Source organism: Argentina silus (genome assembly GCF_951799395.1).
Source record: "Argentina silus genome assembly, chromosome: 1".
In the NCBI taxonomy this organism is placed as follows: domain Eukaryota; kingdom Metazoa; phylum Chordata; class Actinopteri; order Argentiniformes; family Argentinidae; genus Argentina; species Argentina silus.
In genome coordinates this window covers 17,780,965-17,800,205 of record NC_139655.1, presented here as the reverse complement: position 1 = coordinate 17,800,205, position 19,241 = coordinate 17,780,965, and the positions used below count along the sequence as shown (strand labels likewise).

Below are 19,241 nucleotides of genomic sequence, written 5' to 3'. Positions count from 1 at the left end.
AGTGATGTGGACTCATCTCAATATTAGATAACTTTTGAGATCTGAAAACATCTGACAAACTTTGATTTCAGAGTGAACTGTCCCTTCAAACCTTCACCTCTTATGAAATGCTTAGTATCATGTGGGGCCTTTATATATAAACATATTTCATGGGTGAACTATAATTCCCATAGGCTCTCTCCTGTTCTATCCTGAACTTAACACTCCACCAATGTCAGATGTAACTGATACACCTGTAAAAAATGTATATTAAAATGTCTCCAAATATATTTATATTTCTACAGTAAAGAATGATCAGAGACGTTGGCACGGCGTTATGTTTGATGCTGCAGCTCTGTTACCAAGGGAACACATTCCCTGACACAAATTGCCCATCACACTGCCAATGCTTCACAGCGACGACAGTTATGTGTTCTGATGAGCGCAAGACAGTGCTACCTAAGAACGTCTCCGAGCAGGTGAAAGAGATGATTATCATGACAACAGGATTGGCGAAAGTGGGCTCGAATATCTTGCATGACAGCCCCCAACTCACCAAGCTGGTCCTCCTTAACAACCTGCTGCGAGATGTCTCAGCCACAGCATTTGATCACCTGGCTGGGCTGGAGGAGTTGGAGATAAGTGGCAACCCTTGGCTGGAGCATTTGCACCCAGGGACCTTCAGAAAGCAGGCCAGTCTCACCAGACTCCTGCTCAACTTCAACAGGCTAAAGTCTCTGAGCCCTGGCCTCTTCGATTCTCTCCAGAAGCTGAGGACTCTACAGCTCAAAAGCAATGCCATCCGCCACCTGCCCAGGCTCCTATTCCAAAACCTCCATAGTCTCCGGTCTCTGGACCTGTCCCTCAACATGCTCACAGGGGTGGATGGGAAGCTCCTCACCGGCTTGACCCAGCTAGAGACCCTCAGACTGGGCCACAATCTGATCACTGCTCTTCCGTCCGACGCTTTTCACAATATCTCTCAGGTGAGAAAGCTCAGCCTGGAGGGAAACCAGATAACTGACCTCCCTCGTGGTGTCTTCTCACACTTAAACAAGCTGGAGGATCTCAACCTCCGTGGAAACTTGATCACAAATGTGAGTTGTGGAACATTTCCCTCTAGCTTGAGAGAGCTGGATCTCAAAGGTAACAGATTGATGGAGCTCTCCTCTGACTTGCTGGGCCGACTGACTGCTCTCACTCACCTCTTCCTGTCCATGAACCAGCTCTCGGAGCTCCCTGAGGATGTCTTCTGGAACCTCACAGCGCTGCAGAATTTGGACCTCTCTGAAAACCATCTCACAATACTGCCTGAAAAAATCTTCTACAACCTATCACAGATCAAGATGATCCACCTGCAAAAAAACAACCTGAGCTCCTTGGAGGCGAAGTTGTTTGAGGACCAAAGTTTATTGGAGCAGCTCTACCTGTCAGAGAACAACCTTCAGACTCTCCCTCATGGCTTGTTTGACTCCTTTCTCACCCAGAATATTGTTAGACTTCATGGAAACCCCTGGAAGTGTGATTGCCACATGCAGTATCTGTATGACTGGGTAGTGGAAAACAGTGTTGAAGATTTTGGTAAGGTTTTTTGTATGGGCCCTGGGTCTTTGAGAGGACAGGGCCTGGTCTCTGTAGAAAGAGACCAGCTGGTCTGTCGCTACTCCTCTGAAGCCCTGGAAGAGGACAGGCCACACCCCAGCAAGTGCACTCTTCAGGCTGTCAATGACACCATGATTATTAAGTGCAAAGTGACTAAATGTTCTCCATTTAAAGTTAATGTGCAATTCCATGAGAGAGATGGTAGTTTGTCTGAGTATATTGTGAAAAAAGAGTGGCCAGAGTTTTCACAATGTATTAATGGTACTATAACTCTTACTGTGTGAATTGTGTGTACTGTATGTACTTGGAAACTTTGTTAGAATGTCGCAATGCAGATTAAGCCATGCATCGTTACAAAATATTATTTGCAAGTGCAGTGCCAATATAAGTTTAAAAAAAAGTGTTATACTGACATGCACCCAATTGCATTTTCAAGTTATTGGCATGAAGATGGATAATACAATGTCTTCCAGAGTAGGGTTTAACATAGTGAAATATCTCCTGTAGTCAGTGCCAATATTGCAAACAGACTTTTAACTCAACAGCTGATAACCAGGAACCCCACAGCAGACAGATAAGAAAGGTCTATGAACTCTTGCATGGATCAAAGTTCAGATGTGAAGTTTTAACGACTGTGTCATCATTTAAAGGAACTCAATACAACCCTCTTAATTAATAATTTACTCACAAGATAAATTGTTAAAACTGCAATGAGTGTTCTTACCAGCAGGTGACCCTGATTCTCCATACAGTGCACTGGCCAAGTGAAGTAATGAGTGAGTGAGTTGACATAGAAATTGAGTGATGCAGACTTCACATGATAACAACTTGTTGATGGACATCACAGTATGACAGTATGATTTATGGATATAACACTGGCTGGATATAACAGACGAGCCATGGATACACTGTTATGTTTCTTGTCAATTTAAATATTAAAAAATGAATAATTGTAAAAATAATAATATATATATATATATATATATATATATATATAAAACTGAACGTTCATTTGGATAAATAAAAAGCCGTTTAATTTTCTACTATTGATCCATTGGAAATTAAAAAATAAATGAATAAATGTATGTAATAGAAACTGCAAATATTACACAAAATATGATAATGAAACATGACATTCTAAAATGTATTCACTAAGCACAAGCAATGGTGCAGGTGGTTACAAGGGAGAGACAAACAAGTCGTCCACAGAGACTAGTCTTCACACCCCACTGCCCCTGGACACAGGAAAGGATGAGAGGGTAGGGGGAGAAAAGAGAATGAAGAGGGAGGAGGTGAAAGAAAGGGATAGAGTGAAGCACACAGATGGCAACACCTTGAATACAGCACTCTAACTCCACAGTTTATAGGGGTCAGGGGTCATCGGGTCGATTGGGTCCTTGAGCTGAATGACATCACAATTGAATTGACAAAGTAGTGGCCTCCAAAGCTTGGAGGGATGGTCTAAAACAGAGTAATCCTCACTTGACCAAAAATGAAGGAGTAAACACAAACTGAAGTGGAGGAATCTGGTTCCAATACAGACATGTCATCAAATGAGCACATAGGCCTACACAACACAGATTACAAAAGCAACCATGGAGACAAAGCTGGACTTCAAACCAAGCACACAAGTGTATTTTGAATTTTGCATCATATTGACTGACCACAGCACAAAATAATGAGAATACCTTTCTTATCAGCTACACAGTATGGAATGCAGAATATTTACAGATTAAATTCAACTGATCTTTAATTCAACTGTCTTTATTTTACCTACTCTGTCTCCCTATTGAAAATAAATGCAAATGCTTCTTAAATTACACCATAATTTGGCCGACACACATAACACTCCAAAACCAGTTGTAATTACTTATGTACAGAGGAGAGGTCAAGAAGCCAAATCAAAAGCATTTCTCTCTCTCTCTCTCTCTCTCTCTCTCTCTCTCTCTCTCTCTCTGTCACTCTCTCTCTCTCTGGGAGCTTAGTAGAGTTATTATCACCATCAAATTACTTCTCAAGCTCCATCACACTGACAAATACTAGAAAAGAGGGGAATAAGAGGGCACATTTACAGCAGCAGTCAGATCCCAGCTCTCTGTCCCACTCAGAGGGCAGTTAGCGCTGGGTACCATACGTCACACAACCACTCCTCAGCTGGGAAGAAGAAGCAGTAGGGGGTGGGGTGAGGGGGGGCATTATCTCATAGGGCACACAATGTCCAGACAACACAATGCACTGGGTGGTTTCCCACAGAGTTTAGGACATCGAGGAGAAGTGAGTGGCTATGAGGACAAAACCAAGGTTCAGGGGACAAAGGCCGAAGGTCATCTGAGATCCATAGCCTGAGGATAGGGTACTGTTTTTAGAAGGTTGAATTGCTCCTCAACCAGTTAGAGCCTTGCTTTTACATGAGTGTTTTTTCCCAGGTTGAAGTCTATCTTTGTGAGTATGAAACCTGATAAATTTAGCCATATTCATATCAAAGAATGACTCTCTCTGCCGTTCAAACCAATTTTGTGAGGCAGGCAGGATTTTATATTCACAATATATTCTTCTTGTACAATTCAGGAACAGAAAAACAGATTCAGCCGATGTGGAGTGAGAGCAAGTGCATCGAGTTGCATTCCGTCACAGGTGGCTCCTGTGACAGAACATTTGGGGGTGGGGTGAGGGTGGCTCCTGTGGCAGGGTCCCTCCCTCACATTCATGCTCTATGATACCATGACCCACATCCCTTCAACACAAATGGAACATTTTGCACTCATTGCTAGCAAACGAGGGTCAATATTTATCCTTCCACACCCAGACCCCCAAGAGAGGGCTAAATGAGTGTCGCTGACCAAATTAAGAACAGCTGACCTGATGTTCATGTTAAGTGGACGAGGAGACTTGGCTAAAATGGTAATCTCTTATCTTATTGGTGCACTGCTCTTTGTCTAATCTTCTCTATTGGAGGATAACAAGGGCCTTTAAGCTCCTTATCATCAAATTACAATTATTTGGAAATAATCAGCAGCTCTGGGCAGAAGGACCCTGCTCTTAAGCTATGATCCTGGTTTTGTTTCCAGCACTCCAGATGGAGTGTTTTTAATATGCATACAACCAATGCTTCATTGTGTATATCAATGGTGATGTTCTAATGAGGAGTTGCTGAAAGATTTAGCACATGGTTCTTCAAGACAATATAAGACAGCTAATCTCCCATCTTTAGCACCACAATTTATCTCTCAAGAATTATGGACACAAGATACCATCACTCATTATAAGGAGTCTACAGCTTGCAATGATGAAGATGAGTGTCTTCATCATAGTGTCTCAGATTAATGATAGCATACTGCATTTAGAAAGACCTATTACAAGACCTGCCTCAATGCCTCCTGTGCCACACCTTGTCAGGCCTGAGACATGAAGGTCAGGCTCAAGCTCCTTTGAACCTTTCTTCACTACCAACCCCCCCAACTGACAAATCACAGACACCAAAGACACACTCTTTATAATCCTTCTAAACTTGTACAGCAGGTATGTACTGTATACTTAGTTACTATCCCAGGTGCCTGACACAGTCCTTCAGCCCTGTCTGCCTGGGTAGCCCAAAAGGCCAAGGCTGTAACTGAATCATCCACAGTTATGGCTGGTCTCACTTTGAAGGGACACCTGCAGTGAAAGTGTATCTTTATGGTCCGGTTCATAACCCCATATGGGCTGAGAGCCAAGCCCTGCAGGAAGAGGGCGAAATGAGACATCAAGACACCCAACAACTCCCTTGAAGGTCTGATAAGATGGTGATGAAATAAAGCAGCGATGTGTCTTCTAGACTCTAGAGTGCTAAATGTGCACTTTTAAATGCTGCTTGGTAATGTTGCTACTTCACTCACCCCCAAAACGATGTTTGAGTTGACACTTAAAGGGATAATTAAAGGGATAGTTAGTTATAGGGATAGGGATAGATAATTTATGTGATTAACCACATGCCTTCACTCCAGTCGAAAGATATAGATACAAAAAGTGTCTTGGTGTATTGACTGGGGTGCAGGTATGTGGTTGATTATGGAAATTAGATTTTTAGAGTGAACTATCCCTTTATTTAATATATGACTCATACCTACTGGACATTCATATCATAGCAGGTGGGCTGCAATTTGACTTAATATATTCAAATTGTATGTGCACGCAAGTCATTGAGAATAGCAACTTCATGAGTCAAAGAAAAATGAATGGGATGGATAGCTGTTCTGTTAAAACTAATAGGTTCACCATTGGTGTCCAGTGCATAAACTCACCTTAGAGGCACTCACAGGAGAGATTTCCAGTAGTTGTCAGTGAGGTCCCCACAGCAGGGCTCCTGTCACTGTCGCTGTCTTTGTCAATGGCTCATCAATCCTGAATTACTCAAGTGCTGCTGCTGCAAGGTGAAGTAGATGGAGCTATTTTTAGCAACAACGTGCATTCTTGTGTTCATAGTCCCTTGCAGTCTTGCGCTCTGAAGTCCTCTATATTTAAGTCTATACCAAGGGGCAATATAATGGTGAGAGCAGCCTAAGCTACTTGGTACAGAGGGACAAGCTTGCCTTCCCCTTCTTCAATGGTAGGCTATTTTATATCAATGGGACATGTCCATTTGTATAGCCCCAGCTTAATCGAACATATTTCTATCATATTTGGTGACATATCAATACCACTTATAAGGAAATATACATACACTGAAGCTAGAATCAGGAAGATAGGAGCTGTACAAAACGTATAACGTATACTGGGAACGCCAAAGGTGAAGTTAGCATTGCATGCCAGCAAGCTATTTTTTTTTTCTTGCTTAAGTGTTGCCTTAAGTCTCCTTTTCAGCAAATGAAATGTATTTTTAATATCATTTAAATCTGGAGATTGACAAAATAAATTGTTTTGGTCGTGAAAAACTCCCTAACTGTTGTTATGGCAGTATGTTTTGGGTCATTGTCCTGTATGATGAAGCACCGTCCAATGAGTTTGGAGGCATTTGCTTGTACTTCCAGTGGAAGACATACATGCCCAAGCCATAACACCCCCTCTACCATATTTCACAGATGAGGTGGTATGCTGTGGATATTGAGCAGTTCACAGTTTACTCTTGCCATCACTCTGGTACATGTTAATCTTTGTCTTATCTGTCCACAAAACCTTTTTTTCAGAGCTCTGCAGCCTCTTTTATGTTATTTTTAGCTAATCACAACCTGGACATCCTATTTTGTGGATAACTAGTGCAGTGTAGCCTTCTAGTTTCAAGTTTCAAGTTTCAAGTTTATTGTTACGTCTCATACACAAGTGCAGGGAATAAAGTTCTTAGGCTTGGTTCCTTGACAATGCAGCATACAAAATACAAATAATACAAATAAGCAGTAGTGCAATGAATAAGGACAAGACAATAAGTGACATGAGTACAAGATAAGTGAGGCAGTTGACAGTGACGGTTGTTGGAGACACATAAGACAATAGACATGACACAATTGCAGTATAAATCTCATGTGCAGTAGTGCATCTCTGTCATATCTAAAGTAGCAGGCTACTTTAGAAGGTAAAATAACACAAAATAACAATAAAATAAGCAAAAAGCTGCATTGTCGTTCAGGAGCCCGAAGCACGGCAGCCATACTCTGCGCCATCTTGGATCAGACCTAGTTGTGCTGGTAAAGTCTTCTGCGGATGGTAGTCTCTGACACATTCACGGCTGCGGGACAGTGGTTTTGGGGGTTTTCTTAATCATGGTCAGCATTCTTCAGTCATCCTCTGTAGAAGTCTTCCTTGGCCTACCAGGCCATTTGTGATTGCAGGTAGGGTTAAGGTTTGGTAGATTTAAGGTTTGTCTACAGTATGTTTCTGATAGATTTTTTTTTCCTGATATTTCAGCCTCATAATGGCTTTGGTTCTCATGTTGACAGACACCAATAGCCCACTGCAGAAATTATGTGACGGAACACACCTGACGAACCAGAAACACCGGTCAAGCCAATTGTCCCATCACTTTTGGGTACCCTGAAATAGGGGGACTATGCATACAATGTGTTGTAATTTCTGAATGTTGAAACCAATGTGTACACAAATACCATAAAATAAAAGCTGATACAGTGGTATCACTATACAGTTGTTTGATTTCAAATCCAAAGTTTTGGAGTGTAGAGCTTCAATGTCCCATTACATACACAGGGCACTGTATGGAATACTGTATGTATGTGGAGCCAAAGAAATAGAAAGAGTGGAGGAGTATAAATATCTGGGTACCATCATAGACAGTAAACTGACCTTTGGAGCCAATTGTCAACGTGTGCATGCCAAGTGTCAGTCAAGGCTGTTCTTCCTCTGCAAGCTAAGGAAACTGTCAGTACTGCAAGCAGTTTACACCTGCTTCATTGAGTCAGTACTGACCTTCAGTCTAACAGCTTGGTTTGGCTCTCTAAACAACATCAAGCATATAAAGCTAGATAGGATGACACAACAGGGGATCAAGATCATTAGGAAACCACAAATGACCCTTAAACATCAGTATGAGGAGTGGACAATCAAGAAAGGAAAACGCATAATGGCCCTTCCCTCACATCCTTTGAACCACCTGTTTGAAACCTTGCCATCAGGGCGAAGACTGAGGTCCCTTCCTTTTAAAACTAAGAGAACCCTTAACAGCTTTGTGCCAACATCAGTTGAACATGAATGAAACACTGCATCTTGCGACACAAACAGCATTAGCAGATGAAGAGCTGTTACATTTAACACTGTGTGTTACATGTTTACATTTGTATTAGTCTTGAAGCTTTAGCTGGACACTTTTACTGTTGTTCTATTGTTTAACTTATTGTTTGTTAATAGCTTTGGTTATTGTTATTGATGACTTTAAAATTGTTTTTTTGTTGTTGTTGTCTGTCATTTCATTGCTGGCAACTACAACCGAAGTTCCCTTCCAGGAAAAATTGTTATTATTTATTATATTCTATATCACAGTCTGCTCTTCAGCTTGTCAACACAAAACACATTTTTGAGCCTTCTAAATATTGAATTATCACATTTACAATGTACATTCACCGAACACTTTATTAGGAACACCTGTACACCTTCTCATGATGGAGGTGGTGTAATGGTGTGGGGAATGTTTTTTGGGCCCAATCAATCATCGCTTGAATGCCACAGCCTATTTGAGTATTGTTGCTGACCATGTGCATCCCTTCATGGCCACAATTTACCTATCTTCTAATGGCTACTTCCAGCATGATAATGCACCATGTCACAAAGCAAAGTCGTCTCAAACTTGTTTCATGAACATGACAATGAGTTCAGTGTTCTTTAGTGGCCTTCCCAGTCACCGTATCTGAATCCAATAGAACACCTTTGGGATGTGGTAGGACGGGAGATTCACAGCTTGAAAGTGCACCTGAAAAATCTGCAGGAATTGTGTGATGCAATAATGTCATCATGGACCAGAATCTCAAAGGAATGTTTCCAACATCTTGTGGAACCAATGGCACGAAGAATTGAGGCTGTTTTGAGAGCAAAGGGAGGCCCTACCCAGTATTAGTATAGTGTTCCTTGAAAGTGTTCGGTGAGTGTATGTGTAGCATTGGCCAACACCACTTTTTCGATCAATATGTGAGTATGTGGCAAATCCAATCCAGTGTGACGCTAAGAAAAACAAATCCATAAAGGCTGCACGGGGTATAGGCACAGAAGGTACAATTTTGCTCAGCAGCTGGGAGCTACGTGCGCAATGCGGAGACCTTGTAGAGCCTTTAAGGGGCCAGGCCTGGACTAACTTAATGCTTGTCATCCACCCCTTTACATGGTATGTATAAACATTGCTTCAAACTGAGGGGGTGAAGGCAAAGAAGTGTAATTTAAGAAAAGGGCAGGAATGTGGGAAAGAAGAATAAGAAGGGGTTGGACGGGTGACTAACACTGGTAGACAGTGTTGATATTTCCCTGATTGACCCTCAGCTGTAGAATCCACTCCACTACACCATTCTTAACAGTACTTCAGTTGGCCATAGGCTGGCTATAAGAGGAACTAGGGGTAAGAGAGAAACCAGTTTGGAGCTCCAGTGGTCCTCTCGTCTCTAATGAACATGGTCTGGTCTGAGAGCCAAGGAGCCTTTAGAGCTTTAGGAGCATTCTTCAACAATGAGGCTTCAGCATGGTGAATGTGACAGTTTGGTCCTCCCCCCTCCGGCCCATTAAACCTCTTCCTGGATAAACAAGAGGAAGGCCCTTTATGAAGACTGAGAGGACCACAAATAGAGGGGCCATTGAGCCACTGAGGGGCCAGCCTTTGTTTTTGTGCTGCTGTGGCCTTCTGAAAGGCCTGTCGTGATCGGGGAGGTTCTATTTGGATTTTAGTGCTCTCACATTGGCCAGACTGATCTGTGTTTGGGCAAAACAGAGATGTAAACTTAATTGACTGCATCATGAGCAAGAGGATTTCACAAAGTGTTTTGGAAGTGATAGACTTAGTTACTACTGTATAGTATTTCCACATTGACAATTTGCTGATTAAAAACATGGTTTAATAATGTACTGAAATGTCATTGTGCTACAGGCCTACAAAAGTAGAAAAAGCAATACAACTAGCCAAATCATTTTTCCCAGGCAAGAGTTGAAGTTTTGCCACTTAAAAGTGCCTTATATCTACAACACCCTTATACGAAAGGTTTTGAAATACATTTTACCAGTTATTGGGATTATTGCACTCTAATTCTACACCAGCATTATCCAAAGGCTGACACGGACTGGTGGGAGAAGGGTTACCAGATTTCTAGCAGCATGCTGTTGGAGCTGTCCTGTCCTGTGAGGCTGGATGAAAGGCACCTGTGACCTCTGGTCAAGCTCTCCTCATGGCCTACTGTGGGAGCTTTCAACACTGGACACATGCTGGGACTGTCACTCCATTAAGAGGTCGCTAAATGGACAGCACAGTTCCCTGTCTGTCCTAAAATAAGCTGCTAATATCCCATGTGTGAAAATCAAAGTTCACTTGAAATAATTTACAAGGCTGCTCTGCATCACCCAGGGGATAGTTCACTCAGAAGTTTTATTTGAGGGTACAATACCCCTTTGCCAGATTAGCTTTAGTACAAATGCAACCCACTAATTTGAGTAAACTACAATATCTAAGTAAAACCTTAGTATCTAAATTTACTTTATCTACTGTACCTTTCCACAACTCAAACATATCTGTTCACTTGGACAAAATGCATATCATTGACGATGTAAATAATAAAGTTCTTTGTTGGGCAAAAAGATGCTGAAAAATGAGCAGCGTAAAACAGCCTCAGAATACAATTTAGAACCTGTGTTAAATTACCCCGTCCGACAGTAGGAGGATGAAGGGGTAGTATGAAGTTGCCCTTTGAAACTGATTCATGGTCAGTTTTGCATTGTCTAGTAAAGGCTATAGGATATAGAAGGGTAAGCATGGGGCTCTCTTCCCAGATACACACTTCATCTTGTGTGTGTCAGCGTTTTCTCTCAGGCAGGCAAGCAGGCCTGCGCGTGTTGGACAGTGTCTCTCCCACCTCCCCCCCAGGTCTGGCTGTATGCCTGCTGGGCTGAGTGTTATTCTCACAACCTCTCAGGTTTCTAACCTCATCCAGGAGCTATTTATATCCAGCCGGAAAGAAGGTTTCCCTGTAAGTGAAACACATGAGGCCAAGGGGATCAGGTTGGAAGATAACACTTTGACCATGGAGTTAGAGCACAGAGTGGTGTAAGCCTCTTGCTTAGATCATAACACTTGCATGTCTCGCCACTAATCAGTTATAGCTCTGGGGTAAATTTTCACATATGGAAGTACTTAATAGTGAGACAGCCCAGTAGAAAGAGCTGTTCAATGTATTCACAGTATAACTGGGTCAGTCGGGTCAATCAAAAGGATGAGAAGAAGCAATCATTTTAGATGTTTTGAGCTTAGAACGATAAGATTCTATCTGCGTGAAGTATAGTTCTGAGATATTGAGCATCACACATTTCACATCTCAGAACTTAGAACTGCTAAATAAGTATTCCTCTCTTTTAGCTCAGAGTCCATCACCGTAAGGGTACTTTAAATACAGAATAACAAAATCCTGGGGGAGTTGAAATTGGGATTTTGCAGGGGGGTGCAGATAGAACCTTATAAGTCAATATCAGTTCAGTTCTGTAAGGTTCTATCTGACACTACATGAGCAAATTTCAGTTTTGATAGAAAATGATTGACACTTCAGTTGATTTAGAAAGAGAATAATCTTATTTTGTACAGATAATGTAATAACATTAATAACATATATTGATTTATGTTAATTACAATTGTATGCAATAACGCCTATGCTATGGTACGCAAGGTGAGTGAACTAAACAAAACATTTGCATTGCTTACTCTTCTGGATCAATACACTACTTACTAGTTATCAAAAGCATGAGGTGGATTTATGATTTGAGTAAGCTACCACTTCTGTGAAGGTGTACCAGCACCTACAGTACTGTGATTAGCTCCATAGGAATGAATGGTATCGAGGCTTTAGAACTATAAGATTCTATCTGCAGAGAGTATCATATTGACAATTTTTATAACCCAGATATCAGACCGGTTTTATAATATGCTTTTCTTTCATAACTCAATGAGTTAAATAAAATGTTTTTTGATGGGCAACGCAGAAGTGCCTAGGCTTATGATTAGGCCGCAGATTTATAGTTCTAAATTCAAATGGGTCTGCGCAGATAGAACTTTATAGCCTAGTTATTTTTTCATTTTTTCCAAAAATGTGTTTTTCAGATGGAACTTTATAGTTCTAATGTCTCGCCACTGTCTCATTGTAAAATTTCACTAAGAATTTATTGATTCCAAAAGGAAGACATTGAAGGGCATTTGAATCATATTATGCATCAACAATAACAAATATTCATACAAGTAGATTATCTCCTTTTATCAAAGAAAAACAAAATGTGCGTCAACATCAATTTCAGTCCTATTTGAACAGCCTACACAAATATAAAAAAGACGGAACACGCTGATAAATGGTATAGTCTTTCTCCGAGTCATTTAATTTACCATGGTCTCCAGACCGAGTCCGCCGTGACGGGTGGCGTGCCAGGTGACACGGCCAATGCTGGATTCCCGTTTAGCGCGTTTAGTGCGCTCATGGGTAGGAGAGCTGCGCTGGGAATCAGAAAAGCGAATTGACCATCCGTCGCTGGTACAATCTGGAGGCCATTGTATAATTTCGCCACTTCTGGGGTGATGTTGATCGGTGTGCCACTTTTGCAAGGCATTCCAGTTATCGCAATGGCGTGTCCAAGCGCTGGATGCGGGGGATAGGTGGAGACCTGGCGTTGGGTTGTGATCTGTGACACGCAGCTGGCTAAGTGGCTGAGAAGCCGAGTCCTGACCTCCGTGTTAACCCCTTCACATGTTGACATAAAACGAGTAACTTCACCTATGCACTCGCTGAACCCCGCTCTGTACTTGCTTAGGACTGATGGATCCGAGTTTACAGCAGCTGTAAATGAACATGATCATATATTTAGCATACATTGCTATGAAAAGTATGAATTTCTTCTTATGACATTGATTTATTAAATATCAATAGCATTCCAGATTTTTTTTCATGATCTCTAATGAGCGTGGGTAAAGCAGAGTGCCAAATTGGTACTCTGCCATCTCAACTTCTCAACGTAGGCCTAATCAAAAAGCGGTCGGAAATCATACCAGTCATTTGAAGACGCTGCAGGTTCCTAAGGTGCTTCACTGTCATTTCAAGGATGTCAGCCTTCTCAAGCTTCGAATGTCTGGAGCTCTGAATAGGCATCAAGAAATAACAATTATCTGTGTGTGAGCTTCGTGCTATAGGCAACATCTTTATAACGATAGAATATGGATACGTCGTTTAGTCTCATTATTATTTTATTTTTTTAAATACATGTTTTGCCATTTGTTACCTAAAAATAACCACTTACATCTTTTTTCAGTGCGTCCAAGATGAGGGTCTTCAGCTGACTAAGACTTTCGTTGATTCGCGCGCGTCTCCTCTTCTCCATTATTGGCTTAGACGACTTCAAAAGCGAGAGAATCCACATGATTAGACTACTACATCCCATGCAACTCATAATAAAAAAAACAATCGACACTGACGGAATCTTAAAAAAAAAAAAAAAAAAAAAAAAAACAATAGTTGCGATCCATGGCCTACCTTTCTGTGCTCGGAGGCAGTTCTGGATTTATCCGGTGTTGCATTTACGCTTGCGGGGGTGGCAGCAACAGAGGATAGAGATGTCTTCTCCAACATATCGGCTGGCATCTTTAAGTTTCTTAAGTATCTCCCACAACTGGGCAGCCAAAGCAACACAATTCCTTTATGCCTATCCGAGAAATTGTCAATGAATAATCCAAGTTATTATACAATATTTTCCTGTTCAAATAACTCTATATCAACACCTCTGTTTATCAAATATGTTCAGAGCGGGAGTTTAATGCTGCGTATGGCTAAAGAAGTATATCGCTATGTCAACTCCGCGTTGATAACAACTCAACACTGATACTTTCACCTCCGGTCTTATTTATAGCGGAGCCTGCACGCGAACGGCTCGTGTGAAACTTCCCAAAGTTTCATTCCCACTGTAACTTTCTACCAATGGGCGTGCGGTCCCCGCTCTTTGGGAGGCGGTTGGCTCGTGCAAGGGAGTCTTTCATTGGATACCTGGCATTCTGTATGGGCCGTGGTCCACAGCGTACAGTACACAATTTATCAAATGTGAATTATCAACAATTTCATGTTTGAATAGATTTTTCATGAAAAAAAAAAAGAAACCTGAGATATAGTCTACCAAAATTCGAATTCAGCATTCTATTGGGGACATCATTGGTAGATGTATGTACAAGTGATTAAGGAAAAGCTATCTTAAAAGAAAGATATATTTTTTTTCACAGTTTGTTTTACATGTGTCTATTTCACCCACACTGCCCCATCTCTGGAGAAATTGTCCTCTAGGATTGTCATGGGGATATTGTTGTTTTTGTATGCCAGATGGTTTTGTCATCACTGACAGACACATTTACTATTGGTTTCTTGGCGGAGAGGAGCTGAGTTTCTTGAGGGAGGGACAACTAAGGAGGTTAGATTTGTCACGGAGTGAAAAACGTATAGCTACAAATGTTTGTGATAGTGACTGTAAAATCATCCTGTGAAGGCTAAAAAGAGTGTATCGTGTGTGTCAAGCTGAAAAAATGTTAGGAACAAATATGGGACAAAGTGAAACAATAGGTAGGACGGTGCTCTTTACAAGGTATTTTATTCATACCAGTTAATCATAATCATAATCAGATAAGTTCATAGTCATGGCAAGTCTTTCTTAAAGGCACAATATGGGTACATCCATTTTTTGATTTTTTTTTGTGTGAAGAATATACTGAAACTTAGCTCAACCGTCTTACCCCATCAGAACCCAAAATATAAGGTCCATTCATTGTAAAAAATGTAATTGTAAAAAAAAAAGAAAGAAACACTGTCTATACACACTCACTGAACACTTTGTTAGGAACACCTGTACACCTTCTCGTGGTGGAGGTGGTGTAATGGTGTAGGGAATGTTTTATTGGCACACTTTGGGCCCGTTAATACCAATCAATCATCACTTGAATGCTACAGCCTATTTGAGTATTGTTGCTCACCATGTGCTTCCCTTCATGGCCACAATTTACCCATCTTCTAATGGCTACTTCCAGCATGATAATGCATCATGTCACAAAGCAAAAGTCGTCTCAAACTGGTTTCACAATGACAATGAGTTCAGTGTTCTCCAGTGGCTTTCCCAGTCACCGGATCTGAATCCAATAGAACACCTTTGGGATGTGGTAGAACGGGAGTGCACCTGAAAAATCTGCAGGAATTGCGTGATGCAATCATGTCATCATGGACCAGAATCTCAAAGGAATGTTTCCAACATCTTGTGGAATCAATGGCACGAAGAATTGAGGCTGTTTTGAGAGCAAAGGGAGGCCCTACCCAGTATTGGTATAGTCTTCCTAATAAAGTGCTCAGTGAGTGTAGTTTCAAAACATGGTTAAAACTACCATTTTGATCTCATGGGATGGTCAGTCCTTGCATACATTGTTCCATCCATGAATTTGAGAGTGGTTACATTTCTACAACTGCATCCTTTAGCTGTTTACCAAAAAAGTGGCAAGGTGACCAGTTTGTTGTTGTTTAAATCACAGATTGCACCATTAATTTGATAATTTACCAGAAAAGTATCTACCATGCTTGCATTGAAGTCTCTTGTCATGTCATCATGCTCATTGAGTTGACAATACCTCTGTGAACAACCATCACATGTAGTGTATGTGAGACTTATAGATGCCTGGTTCTTTTCATTGGTCCATATGCCTGCTGACGACTGAGTCCAATCATGCGCTAGAGCGGAAGGATCACTATGGAGTACACGGTTATCAGGCTTTTCAAACCTTCTTGACAAAGTTCAGACACCTTATATCTCCTCTCTGGAGTTCCTAAAACCTTGAACCTTAAATCATCCCAAAGCGAGGTTAGAGTCTCTGGTATGGGCCTAAAGAGGAGGAAAATATGGTCTCTCCTCAGACTTATTGAAAACAGACACGTCATAAAACACTTCAAAGGCAGGAGTCTCATCTACAATGAATATTGTGATAATAATTTGAACTTATCATTGAAATATGTCAATGATATTCGTATAAAACATATTGGGTTTTCTAAAAATTAATGTTCTAAACTTTTAGATTAAAAAGGTGCAAAAAACCCACAAACCCACAAAAGAGGGATGTAAATACCAACCATGAGGAATGCTGTTTTTGACACAGACTATTTTTCTGAAATGGGGCAGTACAGTTTTCTGGCAATACAGACTAGAGAGGTGAGGAGAGAATGCAGGATGGGAGGGGAGGTGCCGTCGACAGACAAGTTGCCTCTTATCAGCCCTGGGCTCAATAAGCCTGCTGGTCTGGTGAAGATGGGCCTTTATTGTGCACAATGATCTATAACTGTGCTTTATCGCACACTCCAGATCTGTATCAGTGTGGGAACCTCTACTGAGGCAGAGGAACAGAGACATGGAGTGGCTACGGATGGGTTAGAGAGCTATCATGGGCTAACTGTGTCTGATAACAACCATAAACAAGGGAAGTTGAGGGCAGGAGGAGTTAGACTGTCATAGATTAGGATGACCTTTTGCCAGATATATAGATTTACAAAAATATATTGCTACCTTAACTGACAACAAAACCCTATAAAGCCGAATCCCTTCAGCAAAACGAAACCAACTCGCTAGTGATGATGTACTATTGTCAACAATTTTAAGGACAGCACTCATGGTTGTCTGCTATATTGGGATAGTCATTGGCCAGTTTCAATATGGCCCTCTCTCCATCTTCACCTGGTTACCCAGACCGCCCCCCCATACCCCACCTCCCCACCCTACCGACATTGTGTCAAAGCAAATGGGCAGAGGAATGACCAAAAAACTCCCTTTTAACTGGCAGTATGAGCCAGCCCAGCCCAGATGGGACAGAGGGAATCACTTAAACATCTCACCCAGGGGCTCCGCTCGTTTCTCCTCACCTCCTCCCTTTGAGACCCTCTTAAAGAAGGGGGGCCTCCCATAGCAACTCACTGCGATGGGCCTGCCCGCCTTTTGTCCCCCTCCCCGGCAGCAGTTTCTGCTCCAGAAGCCTTAGACAAGGCCTCCATTAATTGCGGGCCTGTGTGGAATACACGTGGGACAATGGGACCAACAGAGGGTCCATCCCCCAGACAAGGCTGGAAACAAGTGGTACAGGAATCCGGCAGAATAGAATCGTCCTGGCTGATGTCACTGAATACATTTACCTACCTCAGAGCCCATTCAGTCTGTGCTTTGTTTTATTCAAACAAAAAAAAAGAAGGGGTTGGTATCAATAGGGAAAGTGGGGGGGAGGCATGTGGATGGGAAATAACAGATCGCTATGACAACCATCCAGATCGAAAATATGGTTGAATTTACTGGAGGTAGGGATGAAAAGGAGAGAGGCCATAAGATTAAACCCCATAAGAGATAAGAGGAGGTTGAAAACAGAGGGTTGTGTTACTCCAGTTTCTTTAACTCTCTGTGTTTTCGCTCTCCCGCCCTCTATGGTAATCAGATACCAAGAGAGCAATGCCAACTGGATAAAGAGATCGGAGATTAGGGGACTCATCTAAGCTCATGTTTGTCAACAACCTGAGGATTTTCGAGTCAGCTTATTCCAAGTCAGTGGACAGGAGGGATGCTTAGCTGTGGAAAATTATGTTGAGGAGGAAAAAGGAACCATAGCATGGCAACTGGTATTTTGCAATTCTCAGGACCATAACAACCTACCATCTGTCAGCTTATTTGAGCTCTGTCTTCTGCTTGTGTTTTAGACCATCAACTTGGAGCAAAGGCAATGAGACTGAAGTCTTATTGAACTCTAGGTCTCTCTTTTCAAAGGCAATCTAGGTCTTTCCCTTTTTCCTCATCAAATTGAAAAACGCTTTATAGAGATTCCAAGAGGCCTTGCATTTAATTTTTAAAACCCCAGACATGAAAGTGTTTCTAAACCACATTCAACAGTGGAAACTCCTTAAAGGGCTAGTTAACATGTAGATTATATGCATTTTGGTGCATTGTCAAAGTTTCGAATTGTATTTACATGTTAATATGTTCAGGGATACCAATGTCTTGAAAAGGTGCTGGGGGTGGTTGGTTAACTGTGATGTCTTTCTCTCTATGGAACATGGGAATTTGATTTCTTTGTGCAATCAAGGTTCAAACACATTCCTGTCAGGCTATGGCTGTTATGGGAACTGCTTCACAACATATAAACAACCTCCTTTACTTATTTCAAAATTGTCTATAAGATATAAACTTTTTTCAACTAAACTACAAGCTACTGTAAATATATATATATTTTTAATAAAAATGTTTTATGGGCATTTCTGCTTTACTGGGATAGAGACAGTAGAGGTTGACAAGAAGGATGGGTGAGAGAGAGGAGGGATGATATGCAAGATATGTCGAGGGATGATATGCAAGATATGCTATACCACTAAGCGCCCCAGTAAATATTATTTGAATGAATGTTGGAATAATTTTTTTGTTGACTTTGTTAATGTCACTCAGTGCCCATCCTAAGTCACTCCATGACCAACTGAACTGCCTCTTGGCCCTCATCCAAATCCATATCCTTGAGAGTGTTTGCATTGGGATTTATGATTGTGAAGATGGCCATTCTTACCAGTCAAGATGACTCACAAGACCTCCATTTTGGCCACTTACTCAGTGAAAGCAACTTCGGGGGGCTGCCCTTTCAGCGTTCGAGGACCTCGAGCTGAGCCTCCTTCATATGGGAGATCAGCCTCACTTTGGGAAAAAGTCTCCTGCTCTTTTGGGGGAAGCCTGTCTCTAAAGGATGCTGTTGTTGTCCTTGTCCCAGGGCCTCCCTCCTTCACCTGCCGGCTTAGTGCTCATCTCTTATGCACATAATCCCTGGTTAGTGCATGTGATCCACTAGGACTCAGGCTCTGGCCTGGCCCCCAGGCCTCCCATTCTCACATACTTGCTGGGTGGCTCCTGAGTGGCCATGGCAACTCTCATCTTCTCATGACAGTCAGGCCTCAGTCATGACTCTCTAAGTCCCCCTCGGTCCCAGA

The 19,241-nt window shown here is 41.7% G+C and overlaps 2 protein-coding genes across 2 annotated transcripts; one reads left to right on the top strand and one right to left on the bottom strand.

Moving 5' to 3' along the window:
• Window positions 1-290: 290 nt before the first annotated feature.
• LOC310808777 (uncharacterized protein) lies at window positions 291-1,865 on the top strand (the record flags this gene model as incomplete). Its single annotated transcript, XM_083675858.1, has 1 exon — window positions 291-1,865. One exon carries the CDS (start codon window positions 291-293, stop codon window positions 1,863-1,865), a length of 1,575 nt encoding a protein of 524 aa, XP_083531984.1.
• A 10,747-nt stretch (window positions 1,866-12,612) lies between these two features.
• LOC310801794 (transcription factor HES-1-like) lies at window positions 12,613-13,862 on the bottom strand (the record flags this gene model as incomplete). The annotated part of the gene is made up of 4 exons (XM_083665943.1): window positions 12,613-13,064; window positions 13,274-13,361; window positions 13,522-13,617; window positions 13,755-13,862. 4 exons carry the CDS (start codon window positions 13,860-13,862, stop codon window positions 12,613-12,615), a joined length of 744 nt encoding a protein of 247 aa, XP_083522069.1.
• Between the last annotated feature and the right edge of the window lie 5,379 nt (window positions 13,863-19,241).